This window comes from Microcaecilia unicolor, chromosome 12, assembly GCF_901765095.1.
Source record: "Microcaecilia unicolor chromosome 12, aMicUni1.1, whole genome shotgun sequence".
Taxonomy (NCBI): domain Eukaryota; kingdom Metazoa; phylum Chordata; class Amphibia; order Gymnophiona; family Siphonopidae; genus Microcaecilia; species Microcaecilia unicolor.
In genome coordinates, this window is record NC_044042.1 from 44,534,821 (window position 1) to 44,555,688 (window position 20,868).

At 42.5% G+C, this 20,868-nt stretch overlaps 1 protein-coding gene across 2 annotated transcripts in view; it reads right to left on the reverse strand.

Annotated features, from left to right (window-relative positions):
- Positions 1-20,868, reverse strand: part of LOC115482307 (NXPE family member 1-like) — a 198,564-nt gene that overhangs the window by 9,347 nt on the left and 168,349 nt on the right. The window contains exons 3-4 of one of the 2 annotated variants that reach the window (XM_030222006.1): positions 12,511-12,571; positions 2,763-2,981 (exon numbers count right to left, since the gene is read on the reverse strand). In XM_030222006.1, coding sequence (XP_030077866.1) covers positions 2,763-2,981; positions 12,511-12,571 — 280 coding nt within the window. The remainder of the gene's footprint in view (positions 1-2,762; positions 2,982-12,510; positions 12,572-20,868) is intronic. The other variant, XM_030222005.1, reaches the window with a different exon arrangement.

Genomic DNA, 20,868 nt, shown 5'->3' on the forward strand with positions numbered 1-20,868 from the left:
CTAAAATCTGCTTCTTTGGTTCTAGCAATTTCTCTTAGAAAGTAACACCATGCTGAGGATAGAACAAGTAAAGATGGGAGTTAAAAGACACGACTAGACTGTGATTGCCTTGGAGCAATGCACGCTAATCTCTCTCATGAATATTCATTATGGATATCCTGAAAACATGACTGAGTGGGGTGCTTCCAGGACCAGGTTTCAGAATCATTGCCTTGGAGTAAAGTTGGCAGGTGTGTAAATATGCCTGTATCTTTTGGTGATATAAAAAATTAAATATGCCCTTTTAAGAAGAATTTCAGGAATAATTTTTAAGTAACCCATTTGGGAACAAGGGTGCCAAACTATTTACAATGAAGAACATGTAGGGTGTTTCTATAGCGTAGGTCAGGAGTACTCAATGTTTATCCTCAAGGGCTGCAACTCAGTCGCGTTTTCAAGATATCCAAAATAAATATGCATGAGATTGCATGCAATATATGCAATGCATGGAAATTGATCGCATGCATATTCATAGGGGAAATCCTGAAAACCTGACTGGGTTGCAGACCTCAAAGACCAACGTTGAGCACCCCTGGTGTAGGTGCTAATATTTACCCCACTAGTTATGCATAAATATTTAGAATACTAGGTTGACTGTACATGCATATATTTCTCAAATAAATCTGCCTAAGCACTATTCTATATTTCCGATAGCACGCAGTTTGCAGGTGGACTTATACAGAGGTGACATCTGGGTGAAGCATATTTAATACCAGTAAAGAGAAGAGATATGATAAGACAAAAAAAATAAAATAAATAAATAACCTTCATAAGTCAAGTGGATCAAATCAGTGCAAGACACTAACAATTTTAAATATAGAGGAAAAAAGACGTCAGTAGAAAGAGCACCACTAGTATGAACAGTTCACGATAAGTGCAATAAACACAGAAAGCTGAAGTTTTTAGCCTGCACTGTTTGAGACCCCTGATGATACTACGATTTATTGGTGAAACGAGTTCTGTTGGACTTTAAGTGCTGGCTTCTGCTCATTTATAAATCTACAATGAAAAAAATGGTGTAGAAAGCACTTTATACATATATTTTGGAGGTTTTTTAGACCGATGATTAAAACTTGAACTGTGAAAATTTCAGCCCAATATTAATGGCTGTTTATGCGATCTCTACATTTAAAATTGTTGGTGCCTTGCACCATTGCCATATTGGGACAGACCGAAAGTCCATCAAGCCCTGTATCCTGTTTCCAACAGTGGCCAATCTAGGTCATTGATTTCACCCACTTGACTTGTGGGATGCATATTTACTCACATAACTTGCAGAATTCTGTAAGTTACACTCACATTACCAGCAGTTAGGTGCGCCCATTTAAGTCAGCTGTATGGCTGGTGTAAGAGCTCGCACCTATATGTATATATGTGTATTTAATCTGTTAAGCTATGTAATTACATGGAAATACTTTTCAAATAAATAGGAGGAAATATTTTTTCACTTAAAGAATAGTTAAGCTCTGGAACTCGCCGGAGGATGTGGTAATAGTGGTTAGTGTATCTGGGTTTCAAAAAGATTTGGACAAGTTCCTGGAGGAAACGTCCATAGTCTGCAAGATAAGCATGGGGAAGCCACTGCTTGCCCTGGGATTGGTACCATGGAATGTGGCTACTCTTTGGGGTTCTGGAATGTTTGGGATTCTGGGATGTTGCTATTCTTTGGGGTTCTGGAATGTTGCTACTATTTGGATTTCTGCCAGGTACTTGTGACCTGGATTGACCACTGTTGGAAGCAGGATACTGGGCTAGATGGACCATTGATCTGACCCAGTATGGTATGGCTTTTCTTATGTTCTTATGTATAAAGGAAAGTAGGTGCCTATATTTCTTTATAGAGTAGGCTCCTGCCAGGTGCCCTCTGGATGCCTAATTATAGATGCCCAGTTACAGAATTACCTTCATAATGTCTTTCTGTTTATAGCTAATGACAAATGGAATTATTACATTTCAGTGTGCCAAACTGCAATACTTTACATCTGAATAATAGAAATTGTAGCCTTAGGGGACACACACAAAAAAAGAAGAGCCAAAAAACCACAGTATACCAAAACAGGAAACAAACATAGTGGAAATGACCAAACGGATGGACCGGGTGATCCAACACTAAAAGTATTTTATTATAAAACAACACACAAAGGACAAATGAATAAAACCAGAAAGATCTCTAAAAGTGAATGGTGATCGACTTGACATGGGCTGTGTTTTGGCTTAAGCGCCGTCATCAGGAGTCCTCAAACAAATGTGAATGTAAAGAAAATCGTGAACAAACTCTTAAACTCAGTAGTTCAGAAAACATCTGTCTCTGGAGCAGCTGAACAACAATGAAATAAACTTATAGTTTATAGTTTTATTTCATTTGCTGCACAGCTGCTCCGGAGACAGACAGTTTCTGAACTACTTAAATGTGCAAGTTTGTTCACAATCACAATTTTGTGTATAATCACAAGGATACTAGATGTCAACTGTGTGTTTGCTCACGATTGTATTTATAATCACAAGGGTACTAGATGTTGTTTGTGGACTCCTAATGCAGGCACTTTAGCTGAAACATGGCCAGTGTCGAGTCTGTCACCATTCACTTTTAGAGATCTTTGTGGTTTTATTTATTTATCCTTTGTGTATTGTTTTATAATAAAAGACTTTTAGTGTTGGATTCCCCATCTATTTGCTTGGTCATTCCCATTGTGTTTGTTTCCAGACAGAGGGGGTAAACATACTTTTCAGAGTTTTTGTGAAGTATAGCATCCACTGCCGTAAAGTTGAGTCACCCAGGAGGTAAATTATTTTCCCTTTTAGGCATGCGTTAATCTCATTCACTGTTTTGAAAGACGACAATTTGCAGAAGTTAGGGAACCACTCGTTTTGCAAGAAATAACCACTGGGGTATGGGGACTCCATGCCAATCTTGCATTTTTCTTTCAATGGAGCATCACCTCCTAATGAAACAAAATTTACATTGTGAGTGTAAGAGAATTGCTTCTGGTGAGTTTACTAAGTATAAAAATGTCTAATTATATCTTATGCACATCTAGAATCTCTATGTAATAACCATAGTTTAAATAATTTTGGATTTTAAAAAATGAGTAGGCTGGAATGATCTTAAGTGGATACATGCGTTTTCAGTCATAGCCCACATTGAGTTACATTCAGCTGCTATAGGTATTTCCCTGTTCACAGAGGACTCACAATTTAAAGGGGCCTTTTACTAAGGTGCGCCAAAAAATGGCCTGTGCTGGTGTAGACGTATGTATTGGGCATGCGCAGGTCCATTTTTCAGTGCGCCTGCAAAAAAATCCTTATTTTGGCCTGCAGTGGGAGTTGAAACTACCACTTGGCTCCTCGAGGAGCCCAGCGGTAGGACTGAATCACCACATGCCAAGCTGGTTTTACCCCTTACTGCCCTTTTGTAAAAGGGCCCCTAAGTTTATTAGTTAAAATAACCTGAGTATTTTTGGAAGAATAATTGTTTGGGATAGGTTACATATGGGTACTGCGCCTTTGGAGATAATTAACAAAGATTACTCATAAATTAACAAACCTTCAGCTCCCACTGAATTATACAGTGATGCTTTGTGGTTGTAAAGTTGGTACTGGTTTAATAGTTGTATTGAAGAACTTAGCCAGCTTTTTACAATCAACTGCAAGGCAGTTAATAATTTCCAGATGGAAATGCATTGAGCTCTCTGACTGGCACACCAGAATAAGGGAAATTCTGAAGATTGAACAACTCTCTGCCCTCTTTTGAGTCCTTATGATCCCCTATTTTTGGACAATGCTGAACATCACATACTGGTAACATAACTCACACCTTCTTTGTAAGCAACAAATACATTAAGGAGATCAATTTAGAAGGGCTAAGTGGCCATGTATGTGTAAGTGGTGGTTGTAAGAAAGCCAAGGAATTGTCCTAAGGGTTTCTAAGGTCTCTCTCTCCTTTAAACAAGCAAATCTGTATAATCATGGAGCTTGATTGAAACTGGTGTGCTAATTGTTGCTAGTATAGATTTGCCGATAATAATCCCATATGGCCTATCCGTAAAGCAGATGGGAGCTGGCGAATGACAGTTGATTACCGTGAGCTAAATAAGTTTGCTCTCCCCTTGGCGGTAGCAGTGCCTGATGTGGTGACTCTAGTGGGGAATGTACAGAGACATAATGGCAATTGGTATGTGGTAATAGATTTAGCAAATGCATTTTTTACGATTCCAATAACAGAAAATGTGCAAGATCAATTTGTCTTTACCTGCAAAAGTCGACAATATACCTTCCACAGGCTACCTCAAGGGTATTTACATAGTCCTAAGTGTCACAGTGCTGTTGCTAAATATCTAGATTAATTTGATGTGCCTTCTGATGCACAATTTTACATTACATTAATGACATTTTAACTCAGGAACATTCCTTTAAGCAAGTGCAGAAGGTATTGGACTGATTGCTGGCCCATATGAATGCTAGTGGATAGGAAATTAATCCCAATAAAATACAAGGTCCTGCTCAGTCAGTGAAATATTTTGATACTGTGTGGAACAAGGGACAGAAGGAAATTACCAAAAAATGCCAAGCAGAAAATTTTGAATTTTGATATTCCTACCACAAAGAAAGTGTTGCAAACATTTGTTGGGTTGTTTGGATTTTGGAGGCAACACATTCCACATTTATCACAGATTCTGTGCCCCTTGTATAGCATTACATGGAAAAAGTCCCAGTTTTTCTGGACTGGGGAACATACATAAGTGCATACAGTAAGTACTTATGTACTGCTGAGCCGCACGTTAAGCTATGCAACAGGTTCTTAATTTTTGGCCCCTCAGAGATGGACCAGTTGAATTGCAAGTGAGTGCCTCTAACACCCATGCAGATTGGAGCATATAGCAGATGCAGCAGGGGAAGCGTGTTCCATTGGGGTTTTGGACACAACACCTGTCTGATGTGGCAAAGCAATATACCTCTTTTGAACGACAGCTGTTAACTTGTTACAGGTCTCTGGTAGATACTGAGACTGACATTGGGCATAAGGTACAAATACGACCGGAAATTCCCATCATGACCTACTACTACTACTATTACTACTACTATTTAGCATTTCTATAGCGCTACAAGGCGTATGCAGCGCTGCACAAACATAGAAGAAAGACAGTCCCTGCTCAAAGAGCTTACAATCTAATAGACAAAAAATAAATAAAGTAAGCAAATCAAATCAATTAATGTGAACGGGAAGGAAGAGAGGAGGGTAGGTTGAGGCGAGTGGTTACAAGTGGTTACGAGTCAAAAGCAATGTTAAAGAGGTGGGCTTTCAGTCTAGATTTGAAGGTGGCCAAGGATGGGGCAAGACGTAGGGGCTCAGGAAGTTTATTCCAGGCTTAGGGTGCAGCGAGACAGAAGGCACGAAGTCTGGAGTTGGCAGTAGTGGAGAAGGGAACAGATAAGAAAGATTTATCCATGGAGCGGAGTGCACGGGAAGGGGTGTAGAGAAGGACGAGTGTGGAGAGATACTGGGGAGCAGCAGAGTGAGTACATTTATAGGTTAGTAGAAGAAGTTTGAACAGGATGCAAAAACGGATAGGGAGCCAGTGAAAGGTCTTGAGGAGAGGGGTAGTATGAGTAAAGCGACCCTGGCAGAAGACGAGACGGGCAGCAGAGTTTTGAACCGAATGGAGAGGGGAGAGGTGACTAAGTGGGAGGCCAGCAAGAAGCAGATTGTAGTAGTCTAAACGAGAGGTGACAAGGGTGTGGATGAGGGTTTTGGTAGAGTGCTCGGAAAGAAAGGGGCAGATTTTACGGATGTTGTAAAGAAAGAAATGACAAGTCTTGGCAATCTGCTGGATATGAGCAGAGAAGGAGAGAGAAGAGTCAAAGATGACCCCAAGGTTTCGAGCTGAGGAGACAGGGAGAATGAGAGAGCCATCAACAGAAATAGAAAATGGGGGGAGCGGGGAGGTGGGTTTGGGGGGGAAAATGAGAAGCTCGGTTTTGGTCATATTTAATTTCAGGTGGCGTTGAGACATCCAGACAGCAATGTCAGACAAGCACGCTGAAACTTTGGTTTGGATGCAAGGTGAGATATCAGGGGTAGAAAGGTAGATTTGGGAGTCATCAGCATAGAGATGGTAGGAAAAGCCATGGGATGAGATTAATGAACCAAGGGAAGAAGTGTAGATAGAAAAGAGGAGGGGACCAAGAACAGAACCCTGAGGTACGCCGACAGGCAGAGGGATAGAAGTAGAAGAGGATCCACCAGAGTGAACACTAAAGGTGCGGAGGGAGAGGTAGGAAGAGAACCAGGAAAGGACAGAGCCCTGGAATCCAAGTGAGGACAGGGTATCAAGAAGTATGATCGACAGTGTCAAAAGCAGCGGAAAGATCAAGAAGAATGAGGATGGAATATTGACCTCTGGATTTAGCCAGTAATAGGTCATTGGAGACTTTAGTAAGCGCAGTTTCGGTTGAGTGGAGAGGGCGAAAACAAGATTGTAGTGGGCCAAGAATAGCATGTGAGGAGAGAAAATCAAGGCAGCGGCAGTGAACAGCACGCTCAAGTAATTTGGAGAGAAAAGGAAGGAGGGAGGTGGGTTGGTAATTAGAGGGACAAGTAGGGTCGAGTGAAGGCTTTTTAAGGAGAGGTGTGACCACAGCATGTTTAAAGGCAGCAGGGACAGTCGCAGTGGAAAGTGAGAGGTTGAGAATGTGACAGATAAAAGGAATAAGAGCAGGAGAGATGGCATTAAGAAGGTGGGTGGGAATGGGATCAGAGGAACAGGTGGTACATTTTGAGGAAGAAAGGAGAAGTGTAGTTTCCTCAATAGTAACTTCAGGAAAGGAGGAAAGGGAATGAGGGGAAGGAGAGAGAGGGGAAAGGACTAGTGGAGGGAGAGGTGATGAGGTAGAGAAAGCAAGGTTTATCTTTTGAACCTTGTTGTGAAAGAATTCAGCAAGGGTCTGAGGAGATAATGAAGGGGGAGTTGGGGGAGACCTGGGTATTAAAGTCCAAAGAGTCATCGCATTGGACTTCCTCAATAGAGTAATATCATTAAGTGGAAATGGTACATTCAAGAATGCACAAAAAGCGGTATAGCCGGTACCAGTAAACTCCATGTGACAAGTACAACAGGCTGACGTCGGAGCTGCTCTCTGAAAAGTATACTGTTATAGCTTGGACTAATCTGTGAAGTGAGGAGTCTCTATGCAGATCTTTCTCCAGAGGCATGTACGCATGCTTGGTTCACTGACAGCTCAGCTAAAATTGTTAAAGGTAATCGATTATTGAGGTCTGTTGCTCTCAATCCCACTACCCACCAATTGTTAAGTCAATCTGTCCAGGAAATAGTAGTCAATATACAGAGTTATATGTGGCTTATTTGGCCAATTACAGTGGTTCTCCAGAAGTCTATCTATATACAGATTCTTGGGCAGTGGTGAATTGCCTTGCAGTATGGATGCCCATGTGGAACACTCATAATTGGAATGTTAGAAATAAACATATATGGAGACAGGACATATGGGCTCAAATGTGGGAGTTCATGCAAACCAAGACTGTTACCATCAGGGGCATTTTCAAAAGAGAAGGGAGCCCATCTTCCGACACAAAGCGGGAGATGGATGTCCTTCTCTCAGGGTCGCCCAATTCGGCATAATCGAAAGCCGATTTTGGGCGTCCTCAACTGCTTTCCGTCGCGGGAACGACCAAAGTTGGCAGTGTACTGAAGGCGGGACGAGGGCGTGCTTAAGAGATGTACGTCCTCAGCCGATAATGGAAAAAAGAAGGGCGTCCCCCCCAGTGGTCACAAACCCCCTCCCACCCTGAAAAAAACAACTTTAAAAACTTTTTTGCCAGCCTGAAATGTCTTACTCAGGTCCATCGCAGCAGTATGCAGGTCCCTGGGAGGGGAGGTATGTGTGTGTGAGCAGAGGCATAGCGAAGGCCTGGACGTCCTTTTTTCAAACATTTTGGACGTCCTGAACTGTCTCTCCCCCCCTCCCCACAGGGACAGCCAAATTTCAAAGGAGTGCAGTGCAGTGCAGTGGAGGAGTGGCCTAGTGATTAGAGCACTGGTCTTGCAATTCAGAGGTGGCTGGTTCAAATCCCACTGCTGCTACTTGTGATCCAAAATCCAAATAAATAAAGGGGATGACAGAGGCATAGCAGGCATGGACGTCCTTCTCACAGAAACATCACATTTTGGGCATCCTCAACTGCCATTGCAGGGATGGAGGCATAGCAAAGGACATCCTTCACTCATGCTCTAAAAAAAAAAAAAAAGATGTCCCTGACGAGCACTTGGATGTTTTCACCTGGACTTGTACTTTTCTAAGGTTGTAGATGGCAATTTATTTAAGGTCGTAGACAGCTATTATACACGCAGCTTGTCTGCATGTATGAACCTGTCTTTGGCATGCACAGAGCAGCCACATATAATGCTTGGCTGCTCTGCACTGGCTTCCCCTCCTTAGGAAGGAAATCATGTGCAAATGAGCTAACAGCGAGCAGCTCATTTGCATGCAATTTCCTTCATGCATGCCCGTTCCTTTCCAGATCGGTAAGGGAAGGGCTTTTTCTGTTCAGTTACCGCATCAGTTAGTCCACTGCAGTGTCCCCTAGGGTGACCGGTTGGTGTCCTGGCATGTCAGGGGGACCAGTGCACTATGAATGCTGGCTCCTCCCATGACCAAATGACTTGGATTTGGTCATTTTTGAGATAGGCGTCCTCGGTTTCCATTATCGCCGAAAACCAGGGACGACCATCTCTAAGGTCGACCTAAATGTTGAGATTTGGGCATCCCCGACCGTATTATCGAAACGAAAAATGGACACCCATCTTGTTTCGATAATACAGGTTTCCCCGCCCCTTCGCCAGGATGTCCTTACTACTACTACTACTTAACATTTCTAGAGCGCTACTAGGGTTATGCAGCGCTGTACAATTTAACAAAGAGAGACAGTCCCTGCTCAAAGAGCTTACAATGTCCTTAGAGATGGGCGTCCCCGTTCAGTTATCCCCCTCCATGTATCATGTTGTTTCTCATGCTTATCAATCTAATATGTTATCATTGTGTAACTCCCATGCAGATGCAACTGCTAAAAGCTGCCCTGCTGATGTACCATCTGTTCCCTCACCTGAACCGGAAGCCTCGCAAGAAGCCATTGCACAGTGGTGTCACCTCCTGAATGGACATCTCGGAGAGAACACCACTGTGTTGTGGGGCCGGTCCAAAGGCATCTACAACATCAGTGTAGGACAATCATCAAGCAGTGCCCTGTGAGTCAGCATATTAAGCATCTTGATTTGCCTACTATTGCCCACAGAAAATTAAAGTGTGGTACTTTGCCAGCACAAATTTGGCAAATTGACTTTATTTATTTATTTATGGATCGCTTATATCGTACATTTTCCCACTCATGCAGGTGCAATGTGGCTTAAGGAGAATTAAGCAAAAACTACAAAGTTGAAAACTTAGGAAAGTAGACAAGAAGCAAATAGGGGGAGTAGAATCTAACAGTGTAAACTAGGCAGGGTAAGGGTCAGGGAGGGTGCATCAATCAGCGGCGTAAAGTGAAGAGTAAGTTTTAGCAAAGAAGTAGGTCTTTAACAACTTCTTGAAGCAATAAATGTTTTTAAACCTCAAACGCGGCACCGTAGACAGCCATCAGGCATTGGCTGTCGGCTCTGCAGCCGCTCCTCCTCTCGCCTCCACGTCACTGTCCCTGGAGTAAGACCCCAGAGGAGCGCAGCGATGTGAGAGGCGAGAGGAGGAGCGCTGCAGAGCCAACAGCCAATGCCTGATGGCTGTCTACGGTGCCGCGTTTGAGGTTTAAAAACATTTATTGCTTTTTTTCTTTTCGTAGCGGCCACTGCTGCTCAACAGGAGAAGCAGCAGCGGCTGGACAGCGTTACCTGTGGCAGCTGCGGGTGGCGAGGGGGTTTGATGCACCGGGGGGGGGAGGGGAGGGGAGGGTCGCTGGACATGGGTGGCTGCAGGGGGGATGGGGAGAGGAGGGTTGCTGGACGGGTGGCTGGAGGAGGGGAGGGTCGCTGGACATGGGTGGCTGCAGGGGGGGGCAGGGGGAGGTGAAGGGGGGTAGGGGAGAGGGAGATGGGGAGGGGGTTCTGAGACCAGAAGTGGGGTGGGGGCGGGGGGACCTGCGAGACGGTGGGGGGGTGGGGCACAGACCCTGCGAGATGGGAGGTGGGGGCACACTCACTGTCTCTCACATACACTCTCTCTGACACTCTGTCTATCACACTCTATCTCTCTGTCACACACACACACACAGTCTCACACACACAGACACTCTGTCTCTCACACAAACACACACACACTCTGTCTCTGTCTCTCTCTCATTCACTCTCTGGCAAACACACTCCATCTCTCACACACACTCTCTCTCAAACATACACACTCCAAGGAAAACCTTGCTTGCGCCCGTTTCATTTCTGTCAGAAACGGGCCTTTTTTTTACTAGTGTTTAATATTCCACAGGATATCTGGGTGTTAAAGAAGAAAATATCCAGAACCAATGTATTGCATACTTTGTCCTATATAACCAGACTGTACCAGATGTTAAGCTGTGTAAATATTATACTACGCCCATAATTGTATGAAACATATTTTTACAATTTCAGTTAAGTGGTGATATGATCCAATGGAATATTAATACGACTTTTGATGATTTGGGGTGTATATGGGTGGGGTATAATCAAGTACATGGTCTACGAGTCCCAGTGTATGAACTGTACTTGTTGCAACATACTATTAACATATGTACTTGGAAAATTATATATCTGGCAAATTACACTGAAGTAATGCAAACTGGTATGCATACTGTTTGTATAGTATATTGGCAAGCTGTACAAATTAAATAGTTATTGCTTTCATAATGTATTCTCATTAGCTTTTGACAATCAGACATCAGCAAATTTACTAGTGTCAAGAATTAACCAATGAGCTATTCCTGTTGATTGATTTGACCCTATTAAAGAGTGTTGCTAATGTTACCATGATGCAGCAATATTTGGACACTGTCAATGAATCAGTATTGCAGCATGAGCTAAACCTTGATAAAGTCTGACCAACTTAGAGCAGTAGGGGAATCGTCCCAGAGGCTTACTGAACATCACTGGTATGACATTTTCTCTGGATGGTCCCCCTCTGCTACTGCTGTTCTGAATATTATATTCCATCCTATGTTAATTGTAATTCTGATACATGAGCCTCCTTGCTATATGGAACTGTGTCCTTACATATGGTATCTTTCAGCACGCTGCCCACTCTGTACTGTCAGTTTTGATGTATAGTCTCCCCACTGATTCATGGGTAGAATGTGATGAGACTGAAATTAGGCTCAGTATGGAGTCTACACTTTAGCAGACCTATTGTGCATGATTTATGGTGCAACAGTTGATCCCCAGAATTCTATATATTGTACCTTAATTTTCACGTGGAATTCGAAGCATATTTTATAACAATGTGCATAACTTAATTGTTTAACTAGCTAATCAGTGCTATTAATTGTCTCTTAAGCAATTATCAGCACTAATAGGCATTAATATTTACATGCACAACTCACTAAGCATATTCTGTAATGTAGTGAATGTAAATTCTAAGTCACATAGTTGAAAAGGGGGTGTGGCCATGGGCGGGGCGTGGGTATTTCTAAAATCTATGCACGTTGTTATAGAATACACCCACTCAGGGCTAAAGTCTAAATATGGCAACTGAAAATTCTGCACGGAATCAAAATACACCTAGGCGTATTCTGTAAAGTACACCTAAATTTTATAGAATAGGCTTAAATTTCCATGTGGTTTATAGAATAACGCTGAGTGCCATCTCTAAGTATGTAGTTGTGGACATTTATGCCATGTTTTACTTGGCGTAAATCCCAACACCTAAATTAGGCGCAGAGTAGATGTATTCTGTAACAAAGCACATAGATTTTAGAAATGCCCATGCCCTGCCCTTGGCCACACCCCTTTTCAACTATGCGACTTAGTGAGTTGTGTGTGTAAATCTTATTTAATGCCACACTCCTCCCATGGCTGCGTCCCCTTTTCAGCTACACGCATTGGAATTTACACACACCTCTTTTAGAATACGCCTGAAAAGAAGCATGCTACTTGCCACACTTATATAATCTGGCCCTTAGTGTCAAAGTACTGGGCATACCTTGACCCACCCATGCCCCTCCCACGTCCACACCCCCTTACAGTTGCATGCTATAAATGTGTGTACTCAGCTTATAGAATACTGATTACATGCAGTAACACATGCAACTGCAAATTAATGCCAATTAGCACAATTAATCCTGAAAATTGGTTGTTAGTGCCAATTAACAGCTAATTTGTCATTAATTTATGCACGTAACTATAGGTGTTCTGTAACCTGCATATGCATTTTGCATGCTAAGCATAAAATTATGCACACAAGGTCATAGAATGAGGAGATTGCTGCCCAAATACTTTCACTTACTTTCACACCTGGAAACCTCAAGAGTTTCAAAGTTATGGGAATTTCTTTGCCAATCCTGGACCTTGAATATGAAAAGATGCAAAAAAGGTTGATTTACAGGATTTAAGCTAAAAACAAACAAGGTAGAACATATGATAGACCTTCAATTCCTCAGACCTAGGCATAGTTTGGTGCAGAGGGCTGGGGGAAGCCTCCTGCCCCAACGCTCCAGGTGTGGTAATAAATTTTCTCTCCTCCTCCCACCACTAATATGACTTCCTACACTACCCCCCTCTAAAGCTAAGCAGAGAAACTACACAGATCAATAAAATACATATTCTAGTGGAAAAGATAGTCAAGAAACAATAGCCTTGACTGAGGCTAACAGATTTTTAGAAGTAGGAGGTCACAGAAAGGGTACAGTCCATGGAACGTCTCGTAGCGGAGAACAAAACTGTAGCCTGGAATAAGCACAAAAGATCCTTAGATGCAAAAATGTGAGGTAAAGCCTGAGACTCTTATGTTGTTGTATCAGGAAGTGCAGGCTAAGTGGGTCTTGTGATCTTTATGTGCCATTAGGCTCCGTGTTCTTAATATCTTACCAAATAAATTCTTATAGGTGTGTGAACATGAATTCAGACATCCTTCATATAAATCTTCCTAAATAATAAATAATATTTAAATTGCTGTTTGGCTAAAGCAATGTAACAAATAGACTTAGACTTTTCTGACCTGTCAAAGAGAGGTTTCTCGAAATGTTCAAGGTAAGAGTGCTCCCTGTTCCTAGAATACAGGGAAATGAAAGCACCACATGCCAGATGTGGAGGCTTCACACAGTAAAAAAATTCCTCATCCCTTTGGTCTAGATACTCGCATAATTCTGCTGTTGAGTCAGATGGAATCCACATTCAGTGTAGGCTTCATGGGTTGAACTAGCAAATTTTCCAGTAAAAATAATATTATTGAATCCTTTATTCCTTGCCTTCCATAGCACTGACACTGCCTCAGTGGGATGGAATAGCAGGAAGGAAAATTGTACCCTGCCCTCCCATGACAAAGTGAAATGCACAAGGTAAGACCCATTGTTCAGATCATCAATACTCCCAGATGCTCCTGCTTTAAGCTCTGATGAGTAGATCCTTGCTCTCAGAAAGTCTCCCCCATAGTTCTTTCTGCCACCCAAGTAATTGCTCATATCAAGTTGGATGGTTAAGGAATCTCCATTACCGTACTTCTCCTTGGGGTTAGTATGGTGGCTCTGCTCTTTTCGGCACGGTTATGTTGTCCATGTGGGTGAAAGTGACATTGAGGACTAGCTGGTCTTATTTTATTGAAGACTGTTTGTATTTTCAGTTCAATTTCTGTTGCTCTGGTGTACCAAGGGAGGTTCTTTGTTTCCAAATAATCATTCCAAGAGAACTTGTACAGCATTCCCAAGAGCACTATAAATGGCAAATAAGTAGGAATAAGTATAATGTCATTAGTAATATTATACAAAACAATACCAGTTAAAGAGCAAAGTAGCCTATCCAGGCCAGTCTAGTGGCCAGATGCACCTCCATGCGGAAAGTACTCAATTCAGTTCCTAGGTCTAGACTTCTGCTGCTTGGGTGAGATGAGGCTGAGATGCTGTAAAGGCAGTCTTCACAGCCCTAGAGGGCAGGTGGAGCCACTTTGAACCGAAACTTGTTTTTGGATAATAGTAGGATACAAGAATGCATAAATAAATAAATAAATAAAATCTATATAGTTCCAAGGGGGTCAGAGAAAATATATCTAGTTGGTGCTACTGAATATTCCACTGGCAGCACTATCCAGTTATCAGCACTTACTAACTAGGTAAGTACCTTTGAAAAAATGAATGTTGCTAGGGATTGCAATTATGATTTAGTTCAGATATGCACATTGTTTTCACTGTTGTATAGTACACATACTAATCAATGCAGTATACATTTCCCAATAAAGAGTGCACTAATAGAGTCCAATGCAATAGCTAGTGAGAAAATACACTTGAATCTGATCTCACTGTACCAACCCATGTTCACTTACCCATCCCTCACCCCTTAGTTTAGTTTGTTTATATCCAATTGATATACCACTAAAAAAATGGGATGTACTCCTGGATTCATGTCCAGATTTGGTGTGTGTGCCCAAGAGGTGCCTACAAATTAATTGAATAATGAGCTCTGAATCTTCGCTAATTGGGTGCCAATTATTGAGTATTATAAGTATTGATTACTGTAACCAATTATTGATGTTAATTGGCACCTATTAAAATTTGGGCATGCATCTGCCTGTGGGTTATCTAAAAGGCAGAACACAGGATAGCCTGAAAACTTGACTGACTGGCAGCCCTCAAGCACTGGGAATGAATGCTACTACTCTAGAACAAAAGACAACCATAAAGTAAGGGGCCCTTAGTCCATCCCCATTTGTACAGAGACAGACAAACTTGTGCCTGCTGTTGAAGTACAGATAGAAAAACTGCAGAATTGCGACAGCAGTTAAGAACCATATGGTCCATTTATCTTGCCCAGTTTCATTCCCAGGGTGATGCCTTGGATTCCATTTGGTCTTTGGTCTTCCCCTCATTTTTTTGCAACTTGGGATCCTCTGCACTTATTCCAGGCTTTCCTAAATTCAAGATCGGAACACGTCAGCTGGTCAACTCTTCTGTATATTTTATTCTACAGTTACAACAATTTAATCCAGAATAGGGTGGGTAAAAACAAACCATTAAAAAAATTATTTTAGAAACGTGTAAATAGGTGATGTGTTTACTGGATTTCTTTTTTGAGGCCACTATCATCAGTGGCGTTTCCTAGGGGGCTGACACCCAGGGCAGATCGCCGATGCACCCCGCCCCCCCGGGTGCAGCGCCTCCCCTGGTGCATGCGCGACCCCCCCCCCCCCCCCGATGAAAGGACACCCCTCACCCTGGCGAAAGAACCCCTTCCCCCGGGTGCACGCCGCTGTGGGGGTGCCGCGCGCCGGTCAGCTTCGTTCGTCTCCATGCTCCCTCTGCCCCGGAACAGAGCATGCGATAACGTAAGAGTCCCTTAAATATGCATTTTTAAAAATTTTATATTATCTTAATGTCACTATTACACAATACAGCACTATGTATGAAATTTGTTTTTAAATATATATTTTTATATGTGTTATTATATACATGTTATATTTTTTGTTTTAGACCTCTGAAGAAGGCCTTTTCGGCCGAAACACGGACCGTGTAGGGTCCCAATAAATTAATTTGATGTTTTTAACATCTGTGACTTCAGTCTGGTCTTGCTGGATATCTTCCGCTTGTTTTGTTAAAAATCCATCAAACCATTGGATCACCAATGCAGCCAGACTAAAATTATCTAAGATGTTCAATAAAATAGAATGGTCTACCAAGTGCATTAATATGATTTGGTGCCCATGTGACATCACTAACCCAGGGGCGTAGGCAGACACACAATTTTGGGTGGGCCTGGGCCCAAGATGAGTGGGCAGAAGAACTCTGCCCCACCCCACAGGTGGTTTTCACCTGCATGCCATATTGTCTCTCAAATATCCCCCTGCATACCTTTTAAATAATATTTTTCCACTGGCAGCGAGGAGCAACTAATACACACTGCTCATGTTGGCCACACAGCCTTCCCACTGATGCAACTTCCTGTTTCCGCATAGGTGGGAACACGTCAGAGGGAAGGCTGTGGGGCCGCTTTGAGCAGTATGTATCAGCTGCTCCTTGCTGCAGGCGAATATCTGCTATTTACAAGGTATGCAGCAGGGACAGTTGTTGGGAGTTTTCAGCTGTTGAGACTTGGGAATCCCTGCCAGCCACATCATAGGTGTGCTGCTACTGGGTGAGCCTGAACCCAAAGTGGATGGGCCACTACTAACCTAATTTTAGCCAATAAAGAGTTAAGTAATGTTTTGGTACTAAAACCTTGTCTAAAACCAGATTGGGTCTTTAAAATCTGGCAATGTTGATGTAAATAATCCTCCAACTGTAGCCACTAAGCTTTCCATGACTTTTGCAAACAAAAAAATGTTTGCTATGAAGTGATAATTACATGCTTGTGCTGGATTCAAGGCAGGAGCCTTTAAAACTGGTTTCAGTAAAATCTCACCTAAGCTCTGTGGAAACTGACTTGCTAATAAGTAGTCAACAATCATGGTATAGAGCCAGGCTTTAAACAAGGGAGGGGCAGATTTTAGTATAACTCTTGAGCAGAGATCCAGCTGACAACAAGATTTAGAAAATTTGCCAAAATGTCTTCCATGCTAGGCACAGCAAAGTTTAACCAAAATGGTCAACTGGAGATGCCAAAGCTTCAGATTTTGAGCAAACCATCTCCAGTAGCTCTTCAGCGACTAAAGTCAATTGGTTCAGCAGCATCCTGACTTACAGCAATCATTCACTGTAGGTTCCAATGAAGAAGCTAAACTCATAACCAATATCAATTCTTGTTTAATTAATGAATTTTAAACAATTGCTTATTATTAGATGCTGCAGAGTCAGAAGTACATGCATGTTGCCTTACTGGGACAGACCAAAGGTCCATCAAGCCCAGTATCCTGTTTCCAACAGTGACCAATCCAGGTAACAAGTAGCTGGCAAGATCCCAAAACAGTACAATACATTTTATGTTGTTTATCCCAAAAATAAGCAGTGGATTTTCCCAAGTGTGTTTTAATAATGATGTGTGAATTTTTAGGAAGCTATCCAAAGGCATTATAACATCCTTGTTTTTATTTTTCATTCCTTTTCTAATAATGCCTACTTCTATTTGCTTTCTTTGCTGCCAAAGCACACTAATTAGTAAAGGGTTTCAAAGTATCATCAACAATGACTCCTAGATCCTTTTCCTGGTCAGTGACTCCTAACGCTGAACCTTGCATCACACAGCTATAGTTCGGGTTCCTCTTTCCCACATGCATCACTTTACACTTGCTCACATTAAAGATCTGCCATTTGGATGCCTAGTCTCCCAGTCTTGTAAGGATGTCTTGCAATTTTTCACAATCCTCTTGCGATTTAACAACTTTGAATAGCTTTGTGTTGTTGGCAAATTTAATTACCTCACTAGTTATTCCCATATCTAGATCATTTATAAATATGTTAAATAGTAGCGGTCCCAACACAGAGAGTTATAATAATTACATTAGCCTGTAAAATACTAGCTTTATAATTTCCTACAGTTCTTCTCCAATCTGTCTTAATAACAATCCTGGGTTTTAGACCACTGATGTTCCAAGCAATGACATTGCTGTTTTAGAGCTAAGAGATTAGAATTATACCAGGGGGCATTAAATCTAGGAAAACAAGCTTTGGCTTTAAAAGGAACTATTTGATCAAGCACAATAACTGCAGTATCTTTACAATCATCAAATGTAAATTGACTACTCACCCCCTTCCTCAAGGCTAAGAATTAAGAGGCTCCAAAATAAGCCAGGATCAATCTTTCCCTTAGACACGTAGGCTTCAGTTCCGGTGCAGTAATGCCGACACAGCCCATTCACTTTGGGGTTCTTTTTTACAAAGGTGTGCTACCCGTTTTTAGCACTTGCTAACTATGTAGATGACCATAATATTCCTATGGGCATCTACACAGCGTACATTTAAAATGATAGTGCAGCTTTGTAAAAGGGGCCCATTTGAATGGGCTGCTCCAGCATTGCTGCATGGCTTTGTAAAAGGGGTGGATAATGTTTCCTGCCCATAAAAGTTAATCTAGCATTGGTACAGTTCTTCCAGTAGAAAGAAATTCTAACAAGAAATGGTCTGATCATATAATCTGAGTCCAAACTGAGGGCCCCTTTTACCAGCCGCCAAATTGGAGTTACCGTCCAGTTACCACGTGGCCCTTGCAGTAATTTCAATTTTGGCGTGTATCCGCTATGCGTGTCTGAAAATATTTTTATTTTGGGATTTGACCACACGTAGATCATTGCCGCCCAGATTCTTTACCGCTAGGTCTATGGCTGGCGGTAAGGTCTCAGACCCAAAATGGACACGCAGCAATTTTGATTTTGCTGCATGTCTATTTTCGGCAAAAAAAGGCCTTTTTTACAGGCACTTTAAAAAATGGATCGGCGTGCGTCCAAAAGCCACGCCTACACTACCGCAAGCCATTTTTCAGTGCACCTTTGTAAAATGACCCCTGAATTAGTGACAGCTCTACTATCTAAACGACCACCCTTAAAAGTCAATAAATGTATCTGATGGCCCATCACATTTGACTGAAACCAATCCATTTAAGTCACTTCCCAGCTTCTAAACATATACAACTAGATATTTTCCGGCACGCGGTGCTAACCAGGTGGTAAAGGACATTCTACACACGTAGACCATTACCGCCTGGTTAATGCGTGAGACCTTACCACTAAGTAAATGGGCGGCGGTAATGTCTCAGACCTAAAAATGGACGCGCCAATTTTCATTTGTCACACATCCATTTTTGGCCAAAATTTTAAAAAGGATTTTTTACAAATGCGCTGAAAGTGGATCTGTGAGCACCCAAAACACATGCTTGCACCAGTGCAGGCCATTTTTCGGTGCATCTTAGTAAAAGGACCCCTTAGGAACTCACACTTACATCAGCTGTATGGCCCATTTAATTGCTCACGCCTAAATGTTAGGTGCATGAATACCTGGTTATGTTAATATTCTACAGAGGAAACTAGGGGGCCTTTTTTCCAAGCTGTGAGAAAAAGGGCCCTTCACTGGCGGCGGGGGCAATTTTTCCCACATGCCAGGGACTTTTTTGTACAGCAGCAGGTAAAAAAAATCCCCCAGCACACATGGCCATGCGGTAAGAGAACTCTTACCGCATGGCCATGCAACGGGGAGCCCTTGCCACCACCCATTGAGATGGCGATAAAGGCTCCTGTGCTAACCCAGTGGAAACCGGGCAGCGCACAGCTATGCCCGATTACTGCCGGGTTACCGTCCTGCAAGCCATTTCCAGGGGTTTTCTTTTTACCTCAGAAATGGCGCAAGCTCGGGGCGGGAGTACTGCCGGCGGCTGCGTTAGGCTGGCGGCAGTCTCGAAAGAGTGAGTGCTAAGCTCGCGTTGGGCTTATCGCCACTCTGTAAATGGCCCCCTAGGTGCCTGCATTCCTTAATAGAATATAGACTCCTAGCATGTGCCCTCTTGATGCCCATTTCTAGATGCCCTTGTTATAGAATTGCTCCCAAAATGTCTACAGTTGTAACAAATGCACATAAAAGAAAATGCAATGCAAACAGCTTCTTCATAGCAATACAATGTTACTTTTTACAGAGGGTCCAATATTCAAAGATTTAGGTTCCTAACCTTGAGGTCCTTTTACTAAGCTGTGGAAAAAAGTGGTTTGCGGTAGTATGAGCGCATGTTTTTGGTGCATGCTAGGCCTCTTGTTTTTACCTGGGCTGGGGAGAAAAAAAAGCTTTTTAAAATGGGGGCAGTAAATGGCAGTGTGCTAAATTAAAAGTAGTGTATGGCTATTTACTGCCTGAGCCCTTACCGCCACCCATTGACTTAGTGGTAAGGCTCACGCGCTACATGCATGGTACTCATGCAGCACGTGGCAATTTGGCTTTGCTGCTGATTACCACTGGGAACTCGCCCCGTGGTAGAAAATAGAAAATATTTTCTACCGTGGAAACAGCGTGCACCAACTTCAAAATTACCACCAGATGGGTGTGCTAACAAGATGGTAGTGTCAATTTGGCAAGCGATACACGCACAGTATCCCTACCGCTGCTTTGTAAAAGGGTCCCCTTGGGATTTATGCTCTTAAATGGGTTTCAGAAAAATTACTAGGGCTGAGTGCATAAATTTATACTCAAAGGGCCCTGTTTATTAAGGTGCGTGCTAGCATTTTTATCACGTGTAAAAAATTAGCACACACTGTGTAGGTGCCCATAGAAATATTATATGTGCCTACACAGTTAGCGCGCGCTAAAAGCACTAACGCGTCTCTAGTGTGGCTTAGTAAACAGGCTCAAAATTCCATGAACTCCTAATATAGGAGCATAAAAAGATGGGTGGCAAAGAGATGGATTTTCTCCATGTCTATCTCAATAGCAGACTCTGGACTTTTTCTCCAGCAACTTGTCCAAATCTTTTTTAGACCCAATACACTAACTGCTGATACCACATTTTCTGGCAATGTGCTCCAGAGCTTAACGATTCATTGAGGGGCCCTTTTACAAAACAGCGGTAAGCCTACGCAAGCTTACTGCTCGCTAAAAGGAAGTACTGCCGGCTACTGCAGCAGCCTGGCAGTAGTTCCTACTCCCAGCACACCATTTTCAGTGCTACAAAGATATTTTTATTTTTAAAGTGCCGGGGTAGCGCAAGAGCCCTTACCGTACCCTCAATGGGTGGTGGTAAGTGCTCC